The 19,094-nt window shown below is 42.3% G+C and overlaps 1 protein-coding gene across 7 annotated transcripts in view; it reads left to right on the top strand.

The window, feature by feature from the left end:
- The first annotated feature begins 11,854 nt into the window (after nt 1-11,854).
- The window catches only part of GALNT15 (polypeptide N-acetylgalactosaminyltransferase 15), a 44,733-nt gene continuing 37,493 nt past the window's right edge, over nt 11,855-19,094 (top strand). For 6 of the 7 annotated variants that reach the window (XM_073333559.1, XM_073333558.1, XM_073333555.1 and 3 more), the window contains exons 1-2: nt 11,855-12,024; nt 15,286-15,849. In XM_073333559.1, coding sequence (XP_073189660.1) covers nt 15,287-15,849 — 563 coding nt within the window. In that variant the 5' untranslated portion in view covers nt 11,855-12,024; nt 15,286. Of the gene's footprint in view, nt 12,025-14,805; nt 15,092-15,285; nt 15,850-19,094 lie in introns of those variants that run through there. The other variant, XM_073333557.1, reaches the window with a different exon arrangement.

Here is a 19,094-nt window from a genome sequence, read left to right as displayed (position 1 = left end):
TCCCAAGCTTCAAACTTTTTTTGTATTACAGGATGTTTTGTTTAGTTTGACATTTTGGCTTAAATCAATGCCCACAGTACCCCAGAAAAGTATTTACTCAGAGAAAAGCAGGGGCCATTTCCACCACGCTCCTCTCAAGGGACTGTGTTTGGAAAGGACAGCTGTAGTTTGCTTAAGGACTCCAGGTGATAGAGACTGTTATAGGGATATGCTGAATCACCACATATCCCAGGCATTGGGCTCCTCATCCACAACAGCCCCTTCTTTTTAGTTATGCTGGTATGTAGTTGCCCTGGTAAAAAAAGAGGTTGTGGCCTCAGGTCCCTGCCAGCCTTGATGCAACCAGGATCCTACATCCCAGTTTATGACAAGAGAAACCAGGGGTCAACCTACCTCCATGAAGTTAAATACGATAAAAGATATAGTCTGCCAAAGAACAAGTGTAATGACAGGAAGAAATTCAAGTAAAAATCCTTTAGACTCTTTGGCACATGTTGGAGCAAAGACAGCAAGCTTCCCCTTTCGTAATTAATACGACTTTTACCACAGACTAATACACTTGGACCGGTAACTTAACCTGTGGAGTCTAATACCTTCGAGACCCACTGGTGCCAATTAAATAGCTTTGAGTCTTGCAAGATAGGATATTCCAGAGATTAAGCTCACTGATGTGAAGATCAAAGAAAAACTACCAGACAAAAAACAATGTTGTGAGTGTCTGAAGCCTCCTTCTTTGTTGCCATCATTCTAAACATCCCCAAGAGATAAATTGTGAATAATGAACAGCAGCACAATTTGGTGGATATAAACTGCTCTCTCTTCACAGCTGTTAGCTAGTTGCCCTTGCTTTCTGTGATGTCAGGCGGCAGAAAAAACACATCAGCACTTAATCCAGCTTTTATGAGCAATGTCATGTTAGACTGTGGTTTGGAATATGATTTTTGGACTAAATTCCACTCTGTGTGACACCCATTGAAGTTAATGGGATAAAGCAAGTGATTTCACTGGGGTTGCATGGGGTGTAACAGACAACAGAATTTTACTTAATCTGTCAAAATTCTGAAGCATATTTATTAATCCAAATGTCTGCCTAAGCCTGATTTTGCAGTCATCATTTGCCTTCCTTGTGCTGTGATGCTTCCAATTGCTCCAAATTCCTCTTTGTTATGGTCTGTCATGACCTTATGGACCTCAACCACTTTCCTAATTTCTCAGTTCTCCATTGCTAGCAAACATTTTCATTTTTGTTTATTTATACAGTTAGAACTTCTTTTCAGAAGAGTTTAGGGGAGCTCCCATGTTGTCAACATTCTCAGTAAGAACTTTGATAGAACTTTCCTAGTGAAGTTTTGTTTATGAATGTCCCTGGAAAAGCAAAATTTCAAGTCTTTAAACAAGCTTTTTTAATCAGTACATTACCTCAGTTTAAACCCTAATTGTACAAAGCCTGGCACACGTGAATAATTTTACACCTGCGAGTACTCATTGATTTTTCTGGAACTATTCATGAACATGAAGCTACTTATACGTGTTTGCAGAAGCTGGGCCTTGGTGACTAACTGAAGTCGTTTTGGGACGTAGCAATTTATAAAGGATAGGCTCTCCAGTCATGGAACATAAGAACAGCCACACTGGATAAGACCAAAGGTCCATCAAGCCCAGTATCGTATCCTCTGACAGTGGCCAATGGCAGGTGCCCCAAAGAGAATGAACACACAGGTTATCATCAAGTGATCCATGCCCTGTCACCCAATCCCAGCTTCTGGCAAACAGAGGCTAGGGACACCATACCTGCCCATCCTGGCTAATAGTCACTGATGGACCTATCTTCCATGAATCTATCTAGCTCCCTTTTGAACCCTGTTCTAATATTGGCCTTCACAACACCCTCTGGCAAGGAGTTCCAGAGGTTGACCATGAGTTGCGTGAAAAAAATAAATACTTTGTGTTTGTTTTAAACCTGCTACCTATTAATTTCATTTGGTGGCCCCTTGTTCTTGTATTATGAGAAGGCGTAAATAACACTTCCCTATTTACTTTCTCTATACCACTCATGATTTTATAGACCTCTATCATATCTCCCCTTAATTGCCTCTTTTCCAAGCTGAAAAGTCCCAGTCTTATTAATCGCCCCTCATACAGAAGCTGTTCTATACCCCTAATCATTTTTGTTGCCCTTTTCTGAAACTTTTTCAATTCCAATATATCTTTTTTGAGATGGGATGACCACATCTGCACACAGTATTCAAGGTGTGGGCGTACCATGGATTTATAACATGAATTATACCATGTGACCAGTCAGACAGCTTGTACATTAATTCACAAGTATGCAATACTCAGAGCTAAGACTGCAAGTAACTATTGGGTAAAAGTATTTCCACATAAAAATTTCAAACAATTTCAAAAAGCAAACAAATTCATAAAAAAGCACTAAGGCTAGTTTTCCAGGAAACATGGTTTTAAATTGAATCTTGTTACTGAGCAACTGGGACACATCCCAAAATATAAATGCCATTCTTCTACCAAAAAGTAAACAAACTTCAAATATAAAAAGCATTTTAAAAAATTAAGACTGATACTAACTCATAAAATCAGACAGTTTTATGCAGTTATATAGAAATGTGTCCCCTATTAAAGACAAAAATAGGATGGCAGCATAGAAAACTAATGTATAGAAATTATGAGTTTTTCACCAACCCTGTTTTCAGTGCTATACTTTTGTTATCTCCTGTGCTGATTAATTCCCTGTGTAAACCCATTTAACTCACCACCAAATGCGGCCAAGGGTTTCTGTTATTCTCTTTCAACCCAAATTCTTCTCTTAAATATGCGGGGCGTGCACAACTCCCATTGTCGTCGGTAAGGATCGCATGCCTAGATCTTTAGGCAGAAGTTAGCCCTTTATGTTTGTGGATATTAATGTGTGTGTTTTAGATTGGCCCCAAATTATTTTCATACTGCACTTTTGGATAAGACTAGCGGTTAAGTCATTTCTGCTCTGTGTGGACATTGGAGATTTCAAGGCACTTTTCAGAAGGATGGAGGTTTTGCCCTGGTGTTCTTAACCAAGCTTTTCCAAACCATCCACTATTGTAAAATGTATTTTGTACCAATTAGTTGCCACCATTCACACCTAAGTGTGGCTACATTTTGATGCTAGTATATGGGACAAAAATATAGGTCTTTATTCTGACAAACCCTCACTGTTGTCAAAGGAATTTAACTGAGGACCTCATAATTTGGCTCTATATGCACAGCTGTAAAGTTCTTTGGAATGCATCACAAGGAGAGGTGCTAAATAAATGTAATATATTATTTTATCTCTAAAAAGCATATTCAGCATAAAGAACTATCACAGGACACACCACTCACCACCAGACTAGCATCTCCCCTGAGACTCTGGGGATTAGCTGGAGGCCAACACTCTCCATGTCTGCAGCTTGCACACTGTCACTTCATCTGCCTGCAGCTCCTCCCACATCCTCAGGAACAACAGCATCCTCTCGGTGGCTTAGCCCTCCAGCTGTGTTACTGTCTGTGTTCCCCCCCTTCCGGGGGAGTTGAACTTCTCAAAAGTGTGATAGTTTTCTACCACTTGCCCCATGCAGGGCCACCCGGAGGATTCAGGTGGCCTGGGCTCTTTGGCAGCGGGGGTCCTTACGCTCCGGGTCTTCGGGGCACTTACCCCCGCTGCCGAAGACCCGGAGTGGAAGAAGCGGCGGTGGGTCCTTTACTCCGGGTATGTTCAGCAGCACTGAAGGACCCCCCCGCCGCCGCAGCCCTGCTGAAAACTCTCATGGGGGCCCTCTGGGCGGCCCTGGCCCCATGGCTGGTAGGGAACCCAGGCCTGCCCTCTTCTCTGGGTTCCAACCCAGAACCCTCAGCTCAGCAGTCTTGGCCTTCTCTCTCTGGCCTCAGCGCTCTATCCCTAGGCTTCTTCCTACCACTGGTTCCCTTTTTCTTCCTGGGCCTACCAATTCCTAAAGGTTCCTCCCTCTTCCCAGGAAGTGACTGTAGTCTCCATTCACTCCTCCCTTTCTCCTGTGAGCGTCTGACTTTTCCTAGCAGTTCCTTCTCCTTTCAACTCCTGGGCTTTATAGGCCCCATCTACTCCTGCCCAGCTGAGCCTCCTTAATCAGCTGCCTAATGGGTTAATTGGCCCATCTGGCCTGTATTGAACTTTGCAGGTGTCAAGATTCCCTCCCCACTCTGAACTCTAGGGTACAGATGTGGGGACCCACATGAAAGACCCCCTAAGCTTATTTCTACCAGCTTAGGTTAAAAACTTCCCCAAGGCACAAATCCTTCCTTGTCCTTGGATGGGTACTGCTGCCACCACAAAGTGAATTAGACAAAGATTCAGGAAAAGGACCACTTGGAATTTCTGTTCCCTAAAATATCCCCCTAAGCCCCTTCACCCCGTTTCCTGGGGAGGCTTGAGAATAATATGCCAACCAAATAGGTAAACCAGATTCTTAAAAAACAGAACTTTATTATAAAGAAAAAAAAGTAAAAGAAGCACCTTTGTAAAATCAGGATGGAAGGTAACTTTACAGGGTAATCAGATTCAAAACATAGAGGATTCCCCTCTAGGCAAAACTTTAAAGTTACAAAAAACAGGGATAAACCTCCCTCAAAGCATAGGAAAAATTCACAAGCTAAAAACAAAAGATAATCTAATGCACCCTGCCTTATTTACTTACTCTTTTTGCAATATTGAGACTCATTTTAGGAGAAGGAGTTTTCTGACCTGATGCTTCTCTGATTCACCAGAGAACACACAAAACAAAGAGCACAAACAAAGCCTCCCCCTCCCCCACCAGATTTGAAAGTTATCTTCTTTCCCCATTGGTCCTTTTGGTCAGGTGCCAACCAGGTTATTTTCCTTCTTAACCCCTTACAGGTAAGGAGGAATTCTAGGCTACCTTTAGCTGTATGGTTATGACAGCAGGGCAAGTGTGGGATAGTCACTCCATCACAAGGACAAATAATGACAACCAGGAGCAATTGGTATTTTTCCATGTACCTGTTACCAAATGTTCAGTTAAATAATGTAGTTTTTGGCTGGACAACATTAAGGGAAGTCACAATTCACAGTAATACATAGGGTCAAAACACAAGCCTATCATATCGTCAGGACCAGACACTCTCATTTCCATTATATCTTCTTCATAACAAAGACAGTAGCACTGAAAAATAATATGCAGTTTATGCTTTTACAGAACTCAGTTCTGGGTACGTATACTGGCTCTTCCACCACAAAACTCCATTATATGCCCTCTTTGGTCCTGTTGATGCCCACCTGCTACCCAGTTGCACCTCATTAAGCTTCACACCTGCAGCAACTTTAAACTCAGACCCTATGGCTTTTATCCCCCCTATAACACATCAGTTGTTTGCTTGTCACACTCTCATTAACAACTGTCTTGTCATCGGGAGTTTTCCTAAACTTATCCTTACTGCCAAAATTCTCTGACAAACCTCAAAAGTCTGATACCTCAGCAGGTTCCTGGTTATCAAATACTGAATATACTGAACACAGACAAAGACACAGTCAATGATAATCCCAGTTCAGGTGACAGGAATACATAGCCAAGTAGTTTGTTCCAGAGCCTGAGGACAGATTATGCTTTTGTTGTACTTTTTTGCATATAGTATGTGTTATTTTTGTGTATCAGAAGGATGGGAAATATCAATTGAAAGAACTTTCTATTTTTCTTAAACACCATATTCCAAACAGTGTTTGATTATCCATGTGATCCATACCAGTAGTGACACAGGCCTAGATCCACCATGGAACTTTTAGGCTTCCTGTCACACAGTGGAATTGAGAGTCCCAAGTTAAGAGCCAAGGCTCCCTATACAATGCAAGGGAAAGGTTAGTGGTGTGGTCTACAAACGTATTAGGCATCTAAGTCCCATTTTTAGGCACCTAAGTTATCCACAAAACTCCCACTCTGCTGCTGCCTGTACATGCTTAAATTCACTTTCGCCTACATTTTTGCAATAAACATTTTCTAGGTGCCTACTCTTTGGCCTCTGAGCATGTGCACAGCTGCCTCACTGTACATGTCCTTTGTCCTGCTTAATCCCGAAAGTGATGCACAAACTGGGGAAGATAGACATTTGACCACCTAAATTGTGTGTGGGGCCTGGTCTGGTATGCTCAGAGGCTGCCTACCAGATTGGGCCCCTGAGCTGTGTTCACACAAAACAGTGAGAAGGGGAGGGGCACCTCCCTTAAAACCTTTAGCCTAGTGGATGGGGTACTCACCCAGACCCTGAGAGAGCCCCAGTTCAAGTCTCCCCTTCTTCGGAGAGGGAGAAAGGATTTGAACAGGACTCTGCTCTGGTTAGGGCAGATGAGTGCCCTAACCACAAGGCTTTAAAGTCTGTCTCATTCTTTCACTGGCCTAATATTTAATTATTCAAGTATTTAATTAAAGTGGAACAACGAGAGAGACTGAGGGAGCTCCACATCAGAATACTCCACAGCCTAGGAGTTAGGGCACTCACCTGAGAGGTGACAGAGTCCTGTTCACATTCCTTCTCCCCCCAGGCAGCGCGTCTCCTACTACCAAGGTGTGTACCCTCTCCTCAAGGCTAAAAATTATAAGGGAGCAGCTGCTGCTATCTAGGGGTTGGGGTACTGTGCGTCTGGCAGCAGCCACTCAGGTGCTACACTCTGCCCACCTCCCACAAGACCCTAATGGCTTTCATGTCCACAGTATTGCTTGCACAATGCAGTTGAGAGCTCAGCTATAGGAATTAGTTTGCCCAGGACTATTGCACTGTTTTCAGACGTCATTTTACATTGCCCATGTAAGCAGTGTCAGGATGAGCTCCATCCTGACATCTGGTGGTGAGGTGTGGCAAGTTGTGGAAAAGAACTTCAGGGGCCAATCTCATTTGCATAGGCACACCCACCACGCCTAGAATGAGACCATAGCTGCCCAAATGGTCACTTTGGCTGCTGTGGGATCCCCAGTGTCTCTGTTATTGGGGCAGGAAGAATAAATTGTTATTACCCTGATTATGGGAACTGTGCTTGGAACTGTACGTGGCCTTTTGTTATGATGGAGGGATTCACCATCAACTAAGTAGCACTCGCTAGGCAAGGGTCATGGGTTCCAAAACTGTGTGAATAGAGAGAGGCTGTGGACAAGTATTAATACTTGGTGGTATGGGCCCCCTGGTGAGGGCCTTACATGCTAATTGCACTTCCTCCTCTCTCCACTGTGGAATATCAGAGCTAATTTTGATTTCACTAGAAATCTAGTTATAGGCTGCTGAGCTCACTTTGGGCTGACAGTGCACCAGCACTGGGGCTCCCCTACTACAAGCTGAATTCACTTAAGAGCTGAAATCACTGAGTGTTGTGTTAAGTAGTGGGGGAGCCTGAAGCTATATTGTGGAGCAGTTCGACGCGGAGCAGTTTGTGGATGGCAGGAGCTGCTTGTGGGCCGTGGAGCTGAGCGAAGGAGTTTGTGGGGCGGCTGGCGGAGCGGAGTGCCGCTATGGAGCGGTCAGCTTCAGATCACGTAAGGTGCCTCTTACCCCCGTCCCATTTCCACCCAGGTTGGGAGGTAAAGCTCCGCAGATAAACTTTCGAACTCTGGGGCTGCCCTGACCAGGGACAGAGACTTTTGGGACTTTGGGTGATTTGGGGTTGCTGGACTCAAGAACCAAAGGGAAAAGGGCATGCCGCAAATTGCCTGGGGTGGGTTTTTTTTGCTCATGGGTTGTGTTATGAATCCTGTTGGTGGTGTTTCCCCAACATAATGCCACATTGTTTCTCTCTGTTATTAAAAGGCTTTTGCTACACTCAGACTATGTGCTTGCGAGACGGGAAGTATTGCCTCTTGGAGGCGCCCAGCGGGGGTGGTATATATTTGTCCCAGGTCACTGGGTGGGGGCTCGAGCCGGTTTGCATTGTGTTATTGGAATGGAACCCCTAGATATTGAACCCGGCCCTTGTTGCTGCCAACTCTGACGGGCAGAAGGGTTACACCCATATGATTTATTAGCAGAAACCGTGTTAAAAGAATGACCCTGTCAAAGAAAGCTATCAGGTTGGTTTGACACGATTTGTTCTTGACAAATCCATGCTGACTGTTACTTATCACCTTATTATTTTCTAAATGTTTCCAAATTGATTGCTTAATTATTTGCTCCATTATCTTTCCGGGTATTAAAGTTAAGCTGACTGTAAATCCCCTGATTGTCCTTATTTCCCTTTTTATAGATGGGCACCATATTTGCCCTTTTCCAGTCCTCTGGAATCTCTTCCATCTTCCATGACTGTTCAAAGATATTTGCTAATGGCAAGTTGCCCTCCTCAGTCAGCACCCTGAGTATTCTACGATGTATTTCATCAGGCCCTGGTGACTTGAAGACATCTAACTTGTCTACGTGATTTTTGACTTGTTCTTTCCCTATTTTAGCCTCTGATCCTATCTCATTTTCATTGGCATTCCCTATGTTAGATGTCCAATCGCCACCAACCTTTCTGGTGAAAACTGAAACAAAAAAGTCATTTAACACTTCTGCCATTTCCACATTTTCTGTTATTGTCCCTCCCACCCATTGAGTAATGGGCCTACCCGGTCATTGGTCTTCCTCTTGCTTCTAATGTATTTATAGAATGTTTTCTTGGTACTCTTTATGTCTCTAGCTAGTTTGATCTTGTTTTGTGCCTTGGCCTTTCTAATTTTCTCCCCATACTTGTGTTATTTGTTTACATTCATCCTTTGAAATTTGACCTAGTTTCCACTTTTTGTAGGACTCTTTTTTGAGTTTCCAATAATTGAAGCTCTCCTGGTTAAACCAGGGTGGTCTCTTGCCATAATTCTTATCTTTCCTCTCAAGGTCCCTTCCAGTCCTATGATTCTATGAAAATGAAATTCCTCTAATATTTAATTCAAACTCCCCCCCACCCCCACCTCTCTCTCTCTCTCTCTCTCCACTGTGGAATATCAGAGCTAATTTTGATTCCGTTAAGAGTCTAGTTACAGGCTGCTGAGCTGAATTCACTTTGGGCCAATGGTGCATCAGCACTGAGGCTCCCCTACTACAAGCTGAAATCATGACATAGCTAAAATTACTAAAAGCTGAAACTGGGGATCCCACAGCAGCCAAAGTGACCATTTGGGCAGCTGTGGACTCATGCTAGGCGGGGTGGGTGTGCCTATGCAAATGAGATCAGCCCCTGAAGTTCTTTTCCACAACTTGCCACAACTCACCACCAGATGTCAGGGTGGAGCACAACCTGACTCTGCTTACACATAACATGTCATTACTTCCATGTTTTATATACTTATTTTCTTCACATCCATGCAAATAAGGTTGATGTTAGGATACAGAAAAGAATTGTACTATGGGGTGTATGTAGCTATGCAAATGGAGGGGAGGTGTTAAGATATATGCAGGGCTTTAAATATAAGGAGTCTTCCTGATCATCTGCTCCTGGTGCAGGGGTATAAATCAAGTCGAGATGGCAATTATAGAGTAGCAACCTATGCATATACAGTCTCTCTCCCGGGCAGACTTGTGTTCATTCTTTCTTTTTTAGTGATTTTCCTGAATATGAAATAAAAACTATGCAGGTTGAAAGGATATGTTGGCTCTTTGTGTGTGGATAACATAACATGCCACTTAATATTTAACATTGAACTGAAAGGGAATGTTTGGGACTAAAATACATGCCAAAAATGAGAGAGATGGGGAGAATAAGCATGAGTGATGTAACATGGTGATTGAAGGGTTTATTGCTCTGGATAAATCCCCTGTATTTCAAATGAATACTAAATCCTATGTTTGATATGTTCTACCTCTTAATGACTAGCAAGCAGATTGCTCAGCAATGGGTGACAGCGAATGCCTTCTATTTTTGCCATCAGGTGGAGAAAGCTGAAGGGGCTAGGTGCTGATGGCTATCTGGACACTAGAGGCCCTAAGAATCAGAGTAGATTAATGATCAACTCAAATTTACATGGGAAGCTGCAAGAGCATAGGAAGCACATAACTTGTTTTCACACTAGAAGAATAAATCCTGGACAGAAAACATCATTAAGCTGTATTTACTTCGTAAATATGTACCCTAACTTAAAGAAAGAAAACCTTATGAAATGTTGCAATTTTATGAACAGTAAAATTGTTAAAAGCCTGGAAATTCTAAGTTATGGTTAAACTCTGAAAAACCCAAATGTTTGAAAGTGCAGAACTGAGGCAAGCCCCCAAAATAACCGTAACTCTGCCCTTACTTATGCGCAAACATAAAACAAAATTTATACCCACACACTAGCATGGGATTGAGTATGGCTCATATCATATCAGTACTGAATAGTGAATACCATACTGTCCAGTATTTCAGGTACTAATATACGCATCACTAACCCACTATTTATGTACCAGCTACACAAGAAGAGACTATCCTCTATTTCCCCTTCCCACTTTGAGGAAGCAACACAAACATCTCATCTTTTACATTCATATAAACACATGGAAGACTTGTCCAGTGCTCAGCCTGCGTTACCAATATAATTCAGTCACATGAGACTTGGGAATTTTACAGCCATTTGAAACTTGTAGGATTCCAGTACCCGCAGACATTGTAAATGAGAATGCCCTTGCCATTCAACTATGAACAACCTATTATTTTATTATTTGTTTGTTAAGAGCACAATGAAATTTGTTTCAGCTGTCCACAGCAACTGGCTGCAAGCTTCTTAAAGCCCCAAGATGAACTCTGTGGTTCTTTCTAAAATGTTTAAATGTAATATTGCCCATCACAACCATTCAAAAAGTAATGAAACTTGTTTAAAAATCACGATTTCGTCTTTAAATTATAAATCTGAGATTTTTTTAATTTGCCTTCTGTTTTTTTAACTATAAGGGTACACTTGGGTCATTTTTAGCAATTTTTTCTCTGCAACCACAAGGGCTAGAAACTTACCTTTTTAAATAAATGAAAGTTGAGATTCTCCTGTATTTACGTGCTTCCAGGAGTCAGGGCTTCAGCACCAATATTGACAGGTTTCAGAGTAACAGCCGTGTTAGTCTGTATTCGCAAAAAGAAAAGGAGTACTTGTGGCACCTTAGAAACTAACCAATTTATTTGAGCATGAGCTTTCGTGAGCTACAGCTCACTTCATCGGAGTGCACATTGTGTAGAGAGTTGTCACTTTGGATGGGCTATCACCAGCAGGAGAGTGAATCTGTGTGTGGGCGGGTGGAGGGTGAGAAAACCTGGATTTGTGCTGGAAATGGCCCACCTGATGATCACTTTAGATAAGCTATTACCAGCTGGACAGTGGGGTGGGAGGAGGTATTGTTTCATATTCTCTGTGTATATATAAAGTCTGCTACAGTTTCCACGGCATGCATCCGATGAAGTGAGCTGTAGCTCACGAAAGCTCATGCTCAAATAAATTGGTTAGTCTCTAAGGTGCCACTAGCACCAATATTGTAATACTGTAAATGAGTTTGAGAAGTTTAAAGGAAAGCTCTTTTTTCATCTCACCTTGTAGCAACATAATCATTCTTTAATATTTATATGGTGATAGTGCCTAAAGGCCACAACCTATTGTGCTAGGCACTGGGACACTCCCTGCCCCAAAGAATTTACAATCTAAAATAATGTATTATGTAATGGCATTGATTTTCTTTTTTTTAAACTAACATCAGAAGAAAGTTCTTCTCTTTTTCCTGGCAGCTGCCATCTTGCAGATCATTTACTAATCCCTCCACACTGTTCTGGGAACACCGCTAACTTTCAGAAAGTGACATTCCTCATATTTCACAGCTCCTGGGTTCTTTCTCTCCCAGACCTGAAACATCTCTCCTGTTGTTTGAACATGATTTTTAGCTGACCTCATCTCTAGATTCTTTATGGTCTGTATGTCAAGGAGGAGCCTCTGTCTCACATTGGCAGGGTACACAGAGAAGGTATACATTGAATTTTCCATCTGGACAGGACAGGGGGATTGGGAAGACTGGCCTTTCTGCCTCTGAGTGGAATAGCAGGTGAGAGAATGGTGCTGTATCTTGACTGCATATGGAAAGTAAGATGGGATAGAAGTAGCTTCCTTACCAGAGTAAAATTGACACGTGGGAATGACATGGCAGTGGTTGTATAGAGAAGGCAGGAAGCACAATGCTCATTTTTCTGACCCAAACTGGGGAGGTGACCTAAGAAATGTTCTGTGGATGGTAAACAGTTTATGAGCGTTTGTTGATTATATTAGAAATGTATACTATGGTGTGGTGAAAAGAAAAGGAGTACTTGTGGCACCTTAGAGACTAACCAATTTATTTGAGCATAAGCTTTCATGAGCTACAGCTCACTTCATCGGATGCATACGATGGAAAGTGTAGAAAATCTTTTTATATACACACAAAGCATGAAAAAATACCTCCTCCACCTTTTTGCGAATACAGACTAACACGGCTGTTACTCTGAAACCTATGGTGTGGTGGTGTGTAAGAAAGTTCTGAGTTTAGAGACTGAAGCTAGACAAGGAATTAAGGTTGTTTTGGACTGTGCAATTTTACCCATGTACATTTTATTTACTCGACTGTGTGAACTGTATGAGCATATTGAAATATCTATGTACAAATAACTTCCTCAATTGTTCAGTTCCATGGTTCTAAATGGCTAGGGTTTACTTATCTGTTAGACTCTATGTGTTTCCACTTTAATTTTAACTGGCAACCTTTAATTTAAAAGTAGAAAAGATATCTGTGTGTTTGCAAACTGGACTACTTTACCTGCCACTGAAATGCAGCTATCCCTAGAGAGAAAGATGAGCAGCAGCTGTTCAGCACTACACAACATTTCAGTGAAGAACAGAGTCATGTTATAACTCCGATTTCCACCACCAGCCCAGAATTATATTGACCAGAGCTATTATAGCAGCATCTTATAACGGTTTACCTGCTAAAAAATATATTACAAATCAAATAAATGCATTTTGTTAGGTCAACTGGGGGAAAAATCAACAATACTTCACCCACTCCCCTCTTCCTTAATCCTTGCTTCTCCCTTCCTATGGAATTGAATAGTCTGCAAGTTGCTGGTGCCAGCTCTTTGCAAATTGCCTAGGACAGGTCTCTTCATTGACGGTTCATTTTGCCTTTCTGTAGCTGACATGCATTGTTATTTCAATGAAGGCTTTGAACTCAGATTTTTTTCATGCAAATTGGTAATGCTTCCCAGCTGAATTGAAGACATCACAATGTTTTCTATGAAATCCAGTAAAAAGAGCAATATTTTCTCATTAGACAAACTCTGAACTAATGGTGGCTTGGGATGTTACTGGTTATGTGGGTAAAAGTGGAAAAGGCACACACAATGGTGATGCTTCCAAAACATTAGCTACATACCAATTCTCCCCAAGATATGCTTTGGGCTATAGCATACCTTTTAAAGCACAACTAAGATAGGGAAGGAGCCAAGATACAGCATACTAGTGTGTAAGGGTGCTGTGGGAGTGCACTCTGAAGTGGCAGATAGTACACCCTTTTAAAAAGAGCCAGCCTCCAGTCACTAGAGGATGCTACATCATATCTTCTTGTTTAATGGGACATCACTCATTTTAGTGCCTTCATTTTTATTGTTGAAAATTATTTACATCAGCAACAAAGACTCATGAAACAGTTGTAGTTTATAACAAAGGGGTTATTTAGACTAAAGGAAGAATCCGGTAGCATTTTAAATGTCCTGCAGGAATACGTCTTTGTGTCCCTCATTTAGGATCAGTTTATATTGTGAACCCCAAGTGTTAACACATCATATGTCAGGCCCCAAAAATCGTAAGATTGGCTTAAAAGTCATGAGACTGTTTGTTAAAATAATAAATTTTGGATTCTTTTTATTTGCTGTCTGGTTCCTGAAGCTTTAAGGTACACTCAGTTTATGTTTTCAGGCTTTTTTCTACAACTAAAAGGGCTAGAAATATACATTTTTAAAAACTGAGCAGAGATTCTCATATAATCACTTGCCTCCAGGAGCTGAGGCTTTAAGAAAATTACCAAATATCACAAGTCTCATTATAAAATTGTGGTGATGTCCCATATTTGGGCCTTGCCAGGTTGAGAGGCACATGATTCCATGGGATGTGCAGTTGATAGTCTCAGCCAATTCCTATTCTCGTCTCACAAAACAAATGCCCCAGTCAGCACCAACTAGCACCAACCTTGTTAGTAGTATCAGCAAAGATGCCACAGAGACTCAACTACCCTTTCAGTCCCATAGGTGGTCCTTCCAGATCAGGGTTGCAACACATTAGTACCCACTGGTGGAAAAGCTTGCACTGTTACTGCCGATGCAATATCTGATTTAGGGACGCCAGTCTCCAGGGTTGATAATTCAGTACATTTTGCCAGCGCTAAAATGACTAAAGATATAAATATTTATTACACATAAAAATACCTATATATTCCAGAGTCAAGATGTTATGAATCAAACACATTTTAGCATTCAATATATCATGTTCATTCAACCCTTTGTTCAATTCAGTTTGTTATATATATTCCCTGCTTAATAAGGATATTCTAAACTAGAATCATGTGTGCTTCTTGATTTGTTTCCCGAAACAGCATTTGCCTCCTTTTAGTGCACCTCTAACAGTTCTATGCAAAGTTTTGATTTGATAGGACAAGAACAGTGAGGGCATTAGGACCAAGAGAAAGACACACACATTGCTTTGTATTATGTCTGGCAAAGGGTTCCTTGACTGAGTGCTGTAGTTATGTGTGAAAGAAAGTCAGGGACTGACTAGTTCTCATCTGTTGATCACAGTTAACTTGACGCGTCAAAACAGGGGAAGCTGTCAGATCTGCTTGCAAAGATAATATCACTCCAGCCCAGGCAGCGATTGGAAACTTTGCAGTGGCAGGAAATATTCTGGAAGGAAACTATAAAAAATGGAATTTATTTTTACTTTTTCTCAGAATTAAAAACGAAAATCAAACTTAAACCACCTTTTAATGAGCTTTTTGGTCAGCTAAATACATTCTTTCTTAGACAATCTGGGATTCTGTATAATAAAGGATCTCCTTTATCTAATTGGATCTATGTTATCTCTCATAAGTAGGTATTTTTGATTTTGTCTACAAATATACGGGAAAGCATGAAACAACATCAATGAAATGCGAGGGGGAGGGGGAACCTCACAGCAGACAGTAATGACCAGTTTATTGCTGCAAAGAAACCAGAGAGCTGTGCTGTAAAAAATATCCAAGTGATATTTAGCATGACCATCTGTATTGTTTTGTCACCAACAGTATGCTCTTGAAGAAGAGGTGCAGATATGGATCACGTAAGCTTCAGTTTCTCTTGTTGTTGCTGATGCTGGGTTTTTTATTACTGATGGTTACAATCCTGAATCCACCATTCCGGGACCTGAACAAAGCGGGGACATCCCAGCCATTAAAGTTCAGTGCCAGAGAAGGGTATCAGCTGGACTTTCCGGAAACCCAGGAAATGTTGGAGACTCAGGAAGAGAGCCAGCAGTACTACCCCATGGTGGGGTTAGCCCCTTTCATTTCCCTCCGGGAGGACGAGCTGCTAGTGGCCATTGTGTCACCCATAGCCAGGAGAAACGACAGCAAGGCTAGAAAAGGATACCGAATGGTGAAGCAGCAGAGCAAAAGGCAGGAGGAAAAGACTAATGTCAAGCCCAGGGGAAACCAAGAGTCCCAGCTCATGTCCTTTCCTCTACAGGATTCAGAAGAGGCTGCTGGGGGTGAGCAATTGGCAATCCTTGGCCTGGAAACTCATGGCTTTAATGAAGCGCTCAGTGAGCGGATTTCTCTGCGCAGGGAGCTGCCTGAGGTGCGGCATCCTTTGTAAGTAAAACATCCTAATTATTTCCTATGAGAAACCTGACCCCTCCCAATTGTCCCCCTAAAAAACCTTTCCCTTGACCCCTGAGAAACCTGTCCCCTTTCTTTCATATCATCTTCCTCATTGGAGCAACCAGCCGTCCTCCCCATAAGGAAATATATCCATTCCCCCAAATCCATGTCCCTTTCCCAAACTCCATGCTACAAACTGGGACCCTGAAACACAGATCAGAAATTGGAGCTCAAACTAGCAAGACACATCCTAGTTAGACAAAGCACACTCCTCTTCCTGTCTCCTAAAATAACTTAGAGTACAACAGCTTTCATTTCATTCCATTATATCATCCCCTGGGGATACTGAGAGCACAGCAAATGCTATAACAAGAGCCATGAGAGACACTTGTCTCATTTTCTCCCTTTCTTAAATACTATAGTTGTTGTGGGGATTTCGGTTTTCTTAAAACAATAAGGCGGTGTGGAAGGAAGAATAACTGCAATGTACCAGAGAGACAAGGTGGGTGAGGTAGTATCTTTTATTGGACCAACGTACCAGTCACTCTGGGGGTTCCAGTCCCAGCAGAGAGGGAAGAACAAGTATACAATGAATTAGTGTACAAGGCTATGTTATTTGTAAAACTCTTTTGCTCCTTGTTTATGTACCTCTCTTGCCCTTTCACTTTCACTGGCAGAGGCAATCGTCCTACTTCACCCAGGTAGCCAACAAGTTCTGACTTTTCAACCTGTGAGTGCACTTATTTATTAGCCTGCTCATTTAATGAGGAGTATGGCGGCCTCTGCTGGCACATATCAGAATGGGAAAATGTTGCAGTTGGCTGCTTTATTTAACAGGTGCCAGGGCCAGTCAGTGCTATTTAGCCATCTGTTGGTGTGTGAGAACTATGGAGCTGGTTGGTCTGTTGGAAAGGCAAGCTATGCAGATGAATTGTGCTAGCCATAAGATGCCAATATAAGGGACTTATTTATGCTTGTTTAGGTGTCTTTTGTTAAATAAGCACATATACTTAAACTTATTTATTTACTGTATTCTATTCAGCTGATGCCATCCTTTGTTCTCAGAGTGCTTCATATGTAGGTAGTGGCCCAGATTCTGCTCTGAATTTCACTCGTGCGGGACCACTGACTGTTTGGGGACTGAAATAAGCAAAACAACTTGGGCCAAATTCAGCACTGAGTTACCCCTGCGTATAGTTATTGTAGGATTGCTTGGGTGTCACTGTGGGCAGAATCTTGGTCTAAAAATGACTTTGCTCCCTGACTGCTGAATATTTTGCAGTGCACCTGATGTGAACAGAATGCCAGGGCATTTGATGCATGTCCAAAGGGCTATAAAAGTATTGATCTGTTGGGTGTCCATTGCCACTCAGTTAGTAAAGCGATAACATTATTTTCTATTATATTCTGTATTCTCAAGTGGACAGTTTCATGTATTCCCTGCAGGAGCTGATGATACCACTAACACTGGGGAAAGGGCAGAGAATAACCGAAAATCTCTGGGCCTCCTACACTTCGTCTTGTTTGGTTAGATTGTAAGCTCTCCTCTTTATGTCGTGGTAGTCATATAACCCTCATCAACATAGTATCTGAATACCTTCCAGTCACTAATTAATTTTATCTCACAACACCCCTGAGAGGTAGGGAAGGACTATTCCTATTTTGCACATGGGGGAACTGAGGCACAGGTAGATTACAGGGCTATAGCCTGCTAAGAAGATCTAGTGAAAAGTTCACTGGTAGTTAGTCTGTGCATCAGTTGGTCTTGATGGGTGAGGTTCTACCTGGTACCTAGCCAAGTAGGTAGTGGAGGACAGAGAGAGCATCAATCCCCCTTCCTGAATGGATTCCTTAAGGCAGAATAGCAGCTCCGGAACTCACTGCTACTCCAATTATCATCGGGGGGGGGGGTGACTCCGGAATAAGCAAGTAGAGCCATGGCTCTGCCTCCCTCTGATCTGGCTAGCCATGTGAGATGGGTTATGTAGCAAGTCTTAGAGAGATATAGCAGCTTCCATGCTCCCCAGAGCACTGGGAGAGCTCTGAGAGGCATCCTGCCTTTCTGAGGCAGACTGTCTCTGATGCATCCCCTTTGAGTAGTGCAGCATACCAAAAAGACGTGATCTGGCCCTACGCAAGCAAGAGGTTTCACATATCTTTTGCAGTGGTCATTTTCTCATGGCTAGAGACAAATGGCAGTCCATGTTTGAGGAGACAAACTTCAAGACTTAGAGGATGTTTTCCATATTTGCTAACAGTGTTTGATATACATTATCTTTAATTTGTTTTTATTTCAGCTGAGTTACACGGATGGAAAACTAGAGCAATGCAGGGGTGAATCAGGCCCTCTATAATTACCCAACCAAAACCAGCTAGAAATGTTCCAGAGAGTTATTTCTATACAATTCTACCTTTGTTGCAGCCTGTCTGAAGTTAGGTGGTAAACTGTTGTGGCAGGGACCATACCTACTTATTTTGAGGCACCTAACTTACTTGCATGCTGCAAAATAATAATGATAAACCCCCACTTCTATATATTTCATCTACTAATAAATCAGCTTTAAGATGTATGGAGTTTGTCATAGAACATACTCTTAGAAGTGCTGTCCCTTAGAGCTGACACCATACCGTTGCATTGTCTTTTGCATTAAAGCAGTGCACTGGAACAACTAAATTGCCTGCTGTTCACTGCAGCCTGCCACTCATGTGCTGTCCATAAAGTCTTGGACCCGACCATCCAATGTGGAGGGTGGCCCCTTTGATCTCTGCAGCTACACCCCACAACCTTACACATCAAGCATTGCTCCGTACAACCACAGTCTTTCCTGCCTATCCCTGGTGCATGTCGGTGGTACTTTTCAAAACATGTATGAATAGAAGTCCTGGATCTCTGCCAACATGCACTCCACCCTCTCACTAAAGCTTATTAATAAGACAAAATCATACCTCATGTAATCCCATTTACTTTTCTGGCTGGGGAGAGGGCGTGGCCAGGTGACCACGCCTAGCCGCTGGGAATCCTCCACTAATGGGGCCAATTGTACTTTAATGCTACTCTCGTTTACCAGGACCCTGAAGGTACAAATGCTCAACACCCTTCCAGTATCATCCCCTGGGGGTGCATTTGCCACCTTTGAGAACACCTGCTTTCTTCTTGCCAAGGTGCAGTTAGCATCCCCCTGGACAGTGGGGGTGAGTCAATCCTGTCATCTTGACTTTATGACAGGGCCTTGTCC

The sequence above is a fragment of the Lepidochelys kempii genome, chromosome 2 (genome assembly GCF_965140265.1).
Source record: "Lepidochelys kempii isolate rLepKem1 chromosome 2, rLepKem1.hap2, whole genome shotgun sequence".
NCBI classification, from domain to species: domain Eukaryota; kingdom Metazoa; phylum Chordata; order Testudines; family Cheloniidae; genus Lepidochelys; species Lepidochelys kempii.
Note: the sequence above shows the minus strand (reverse complement) of the source record. Positions and strands in the feature narration are given on the sequence as shown.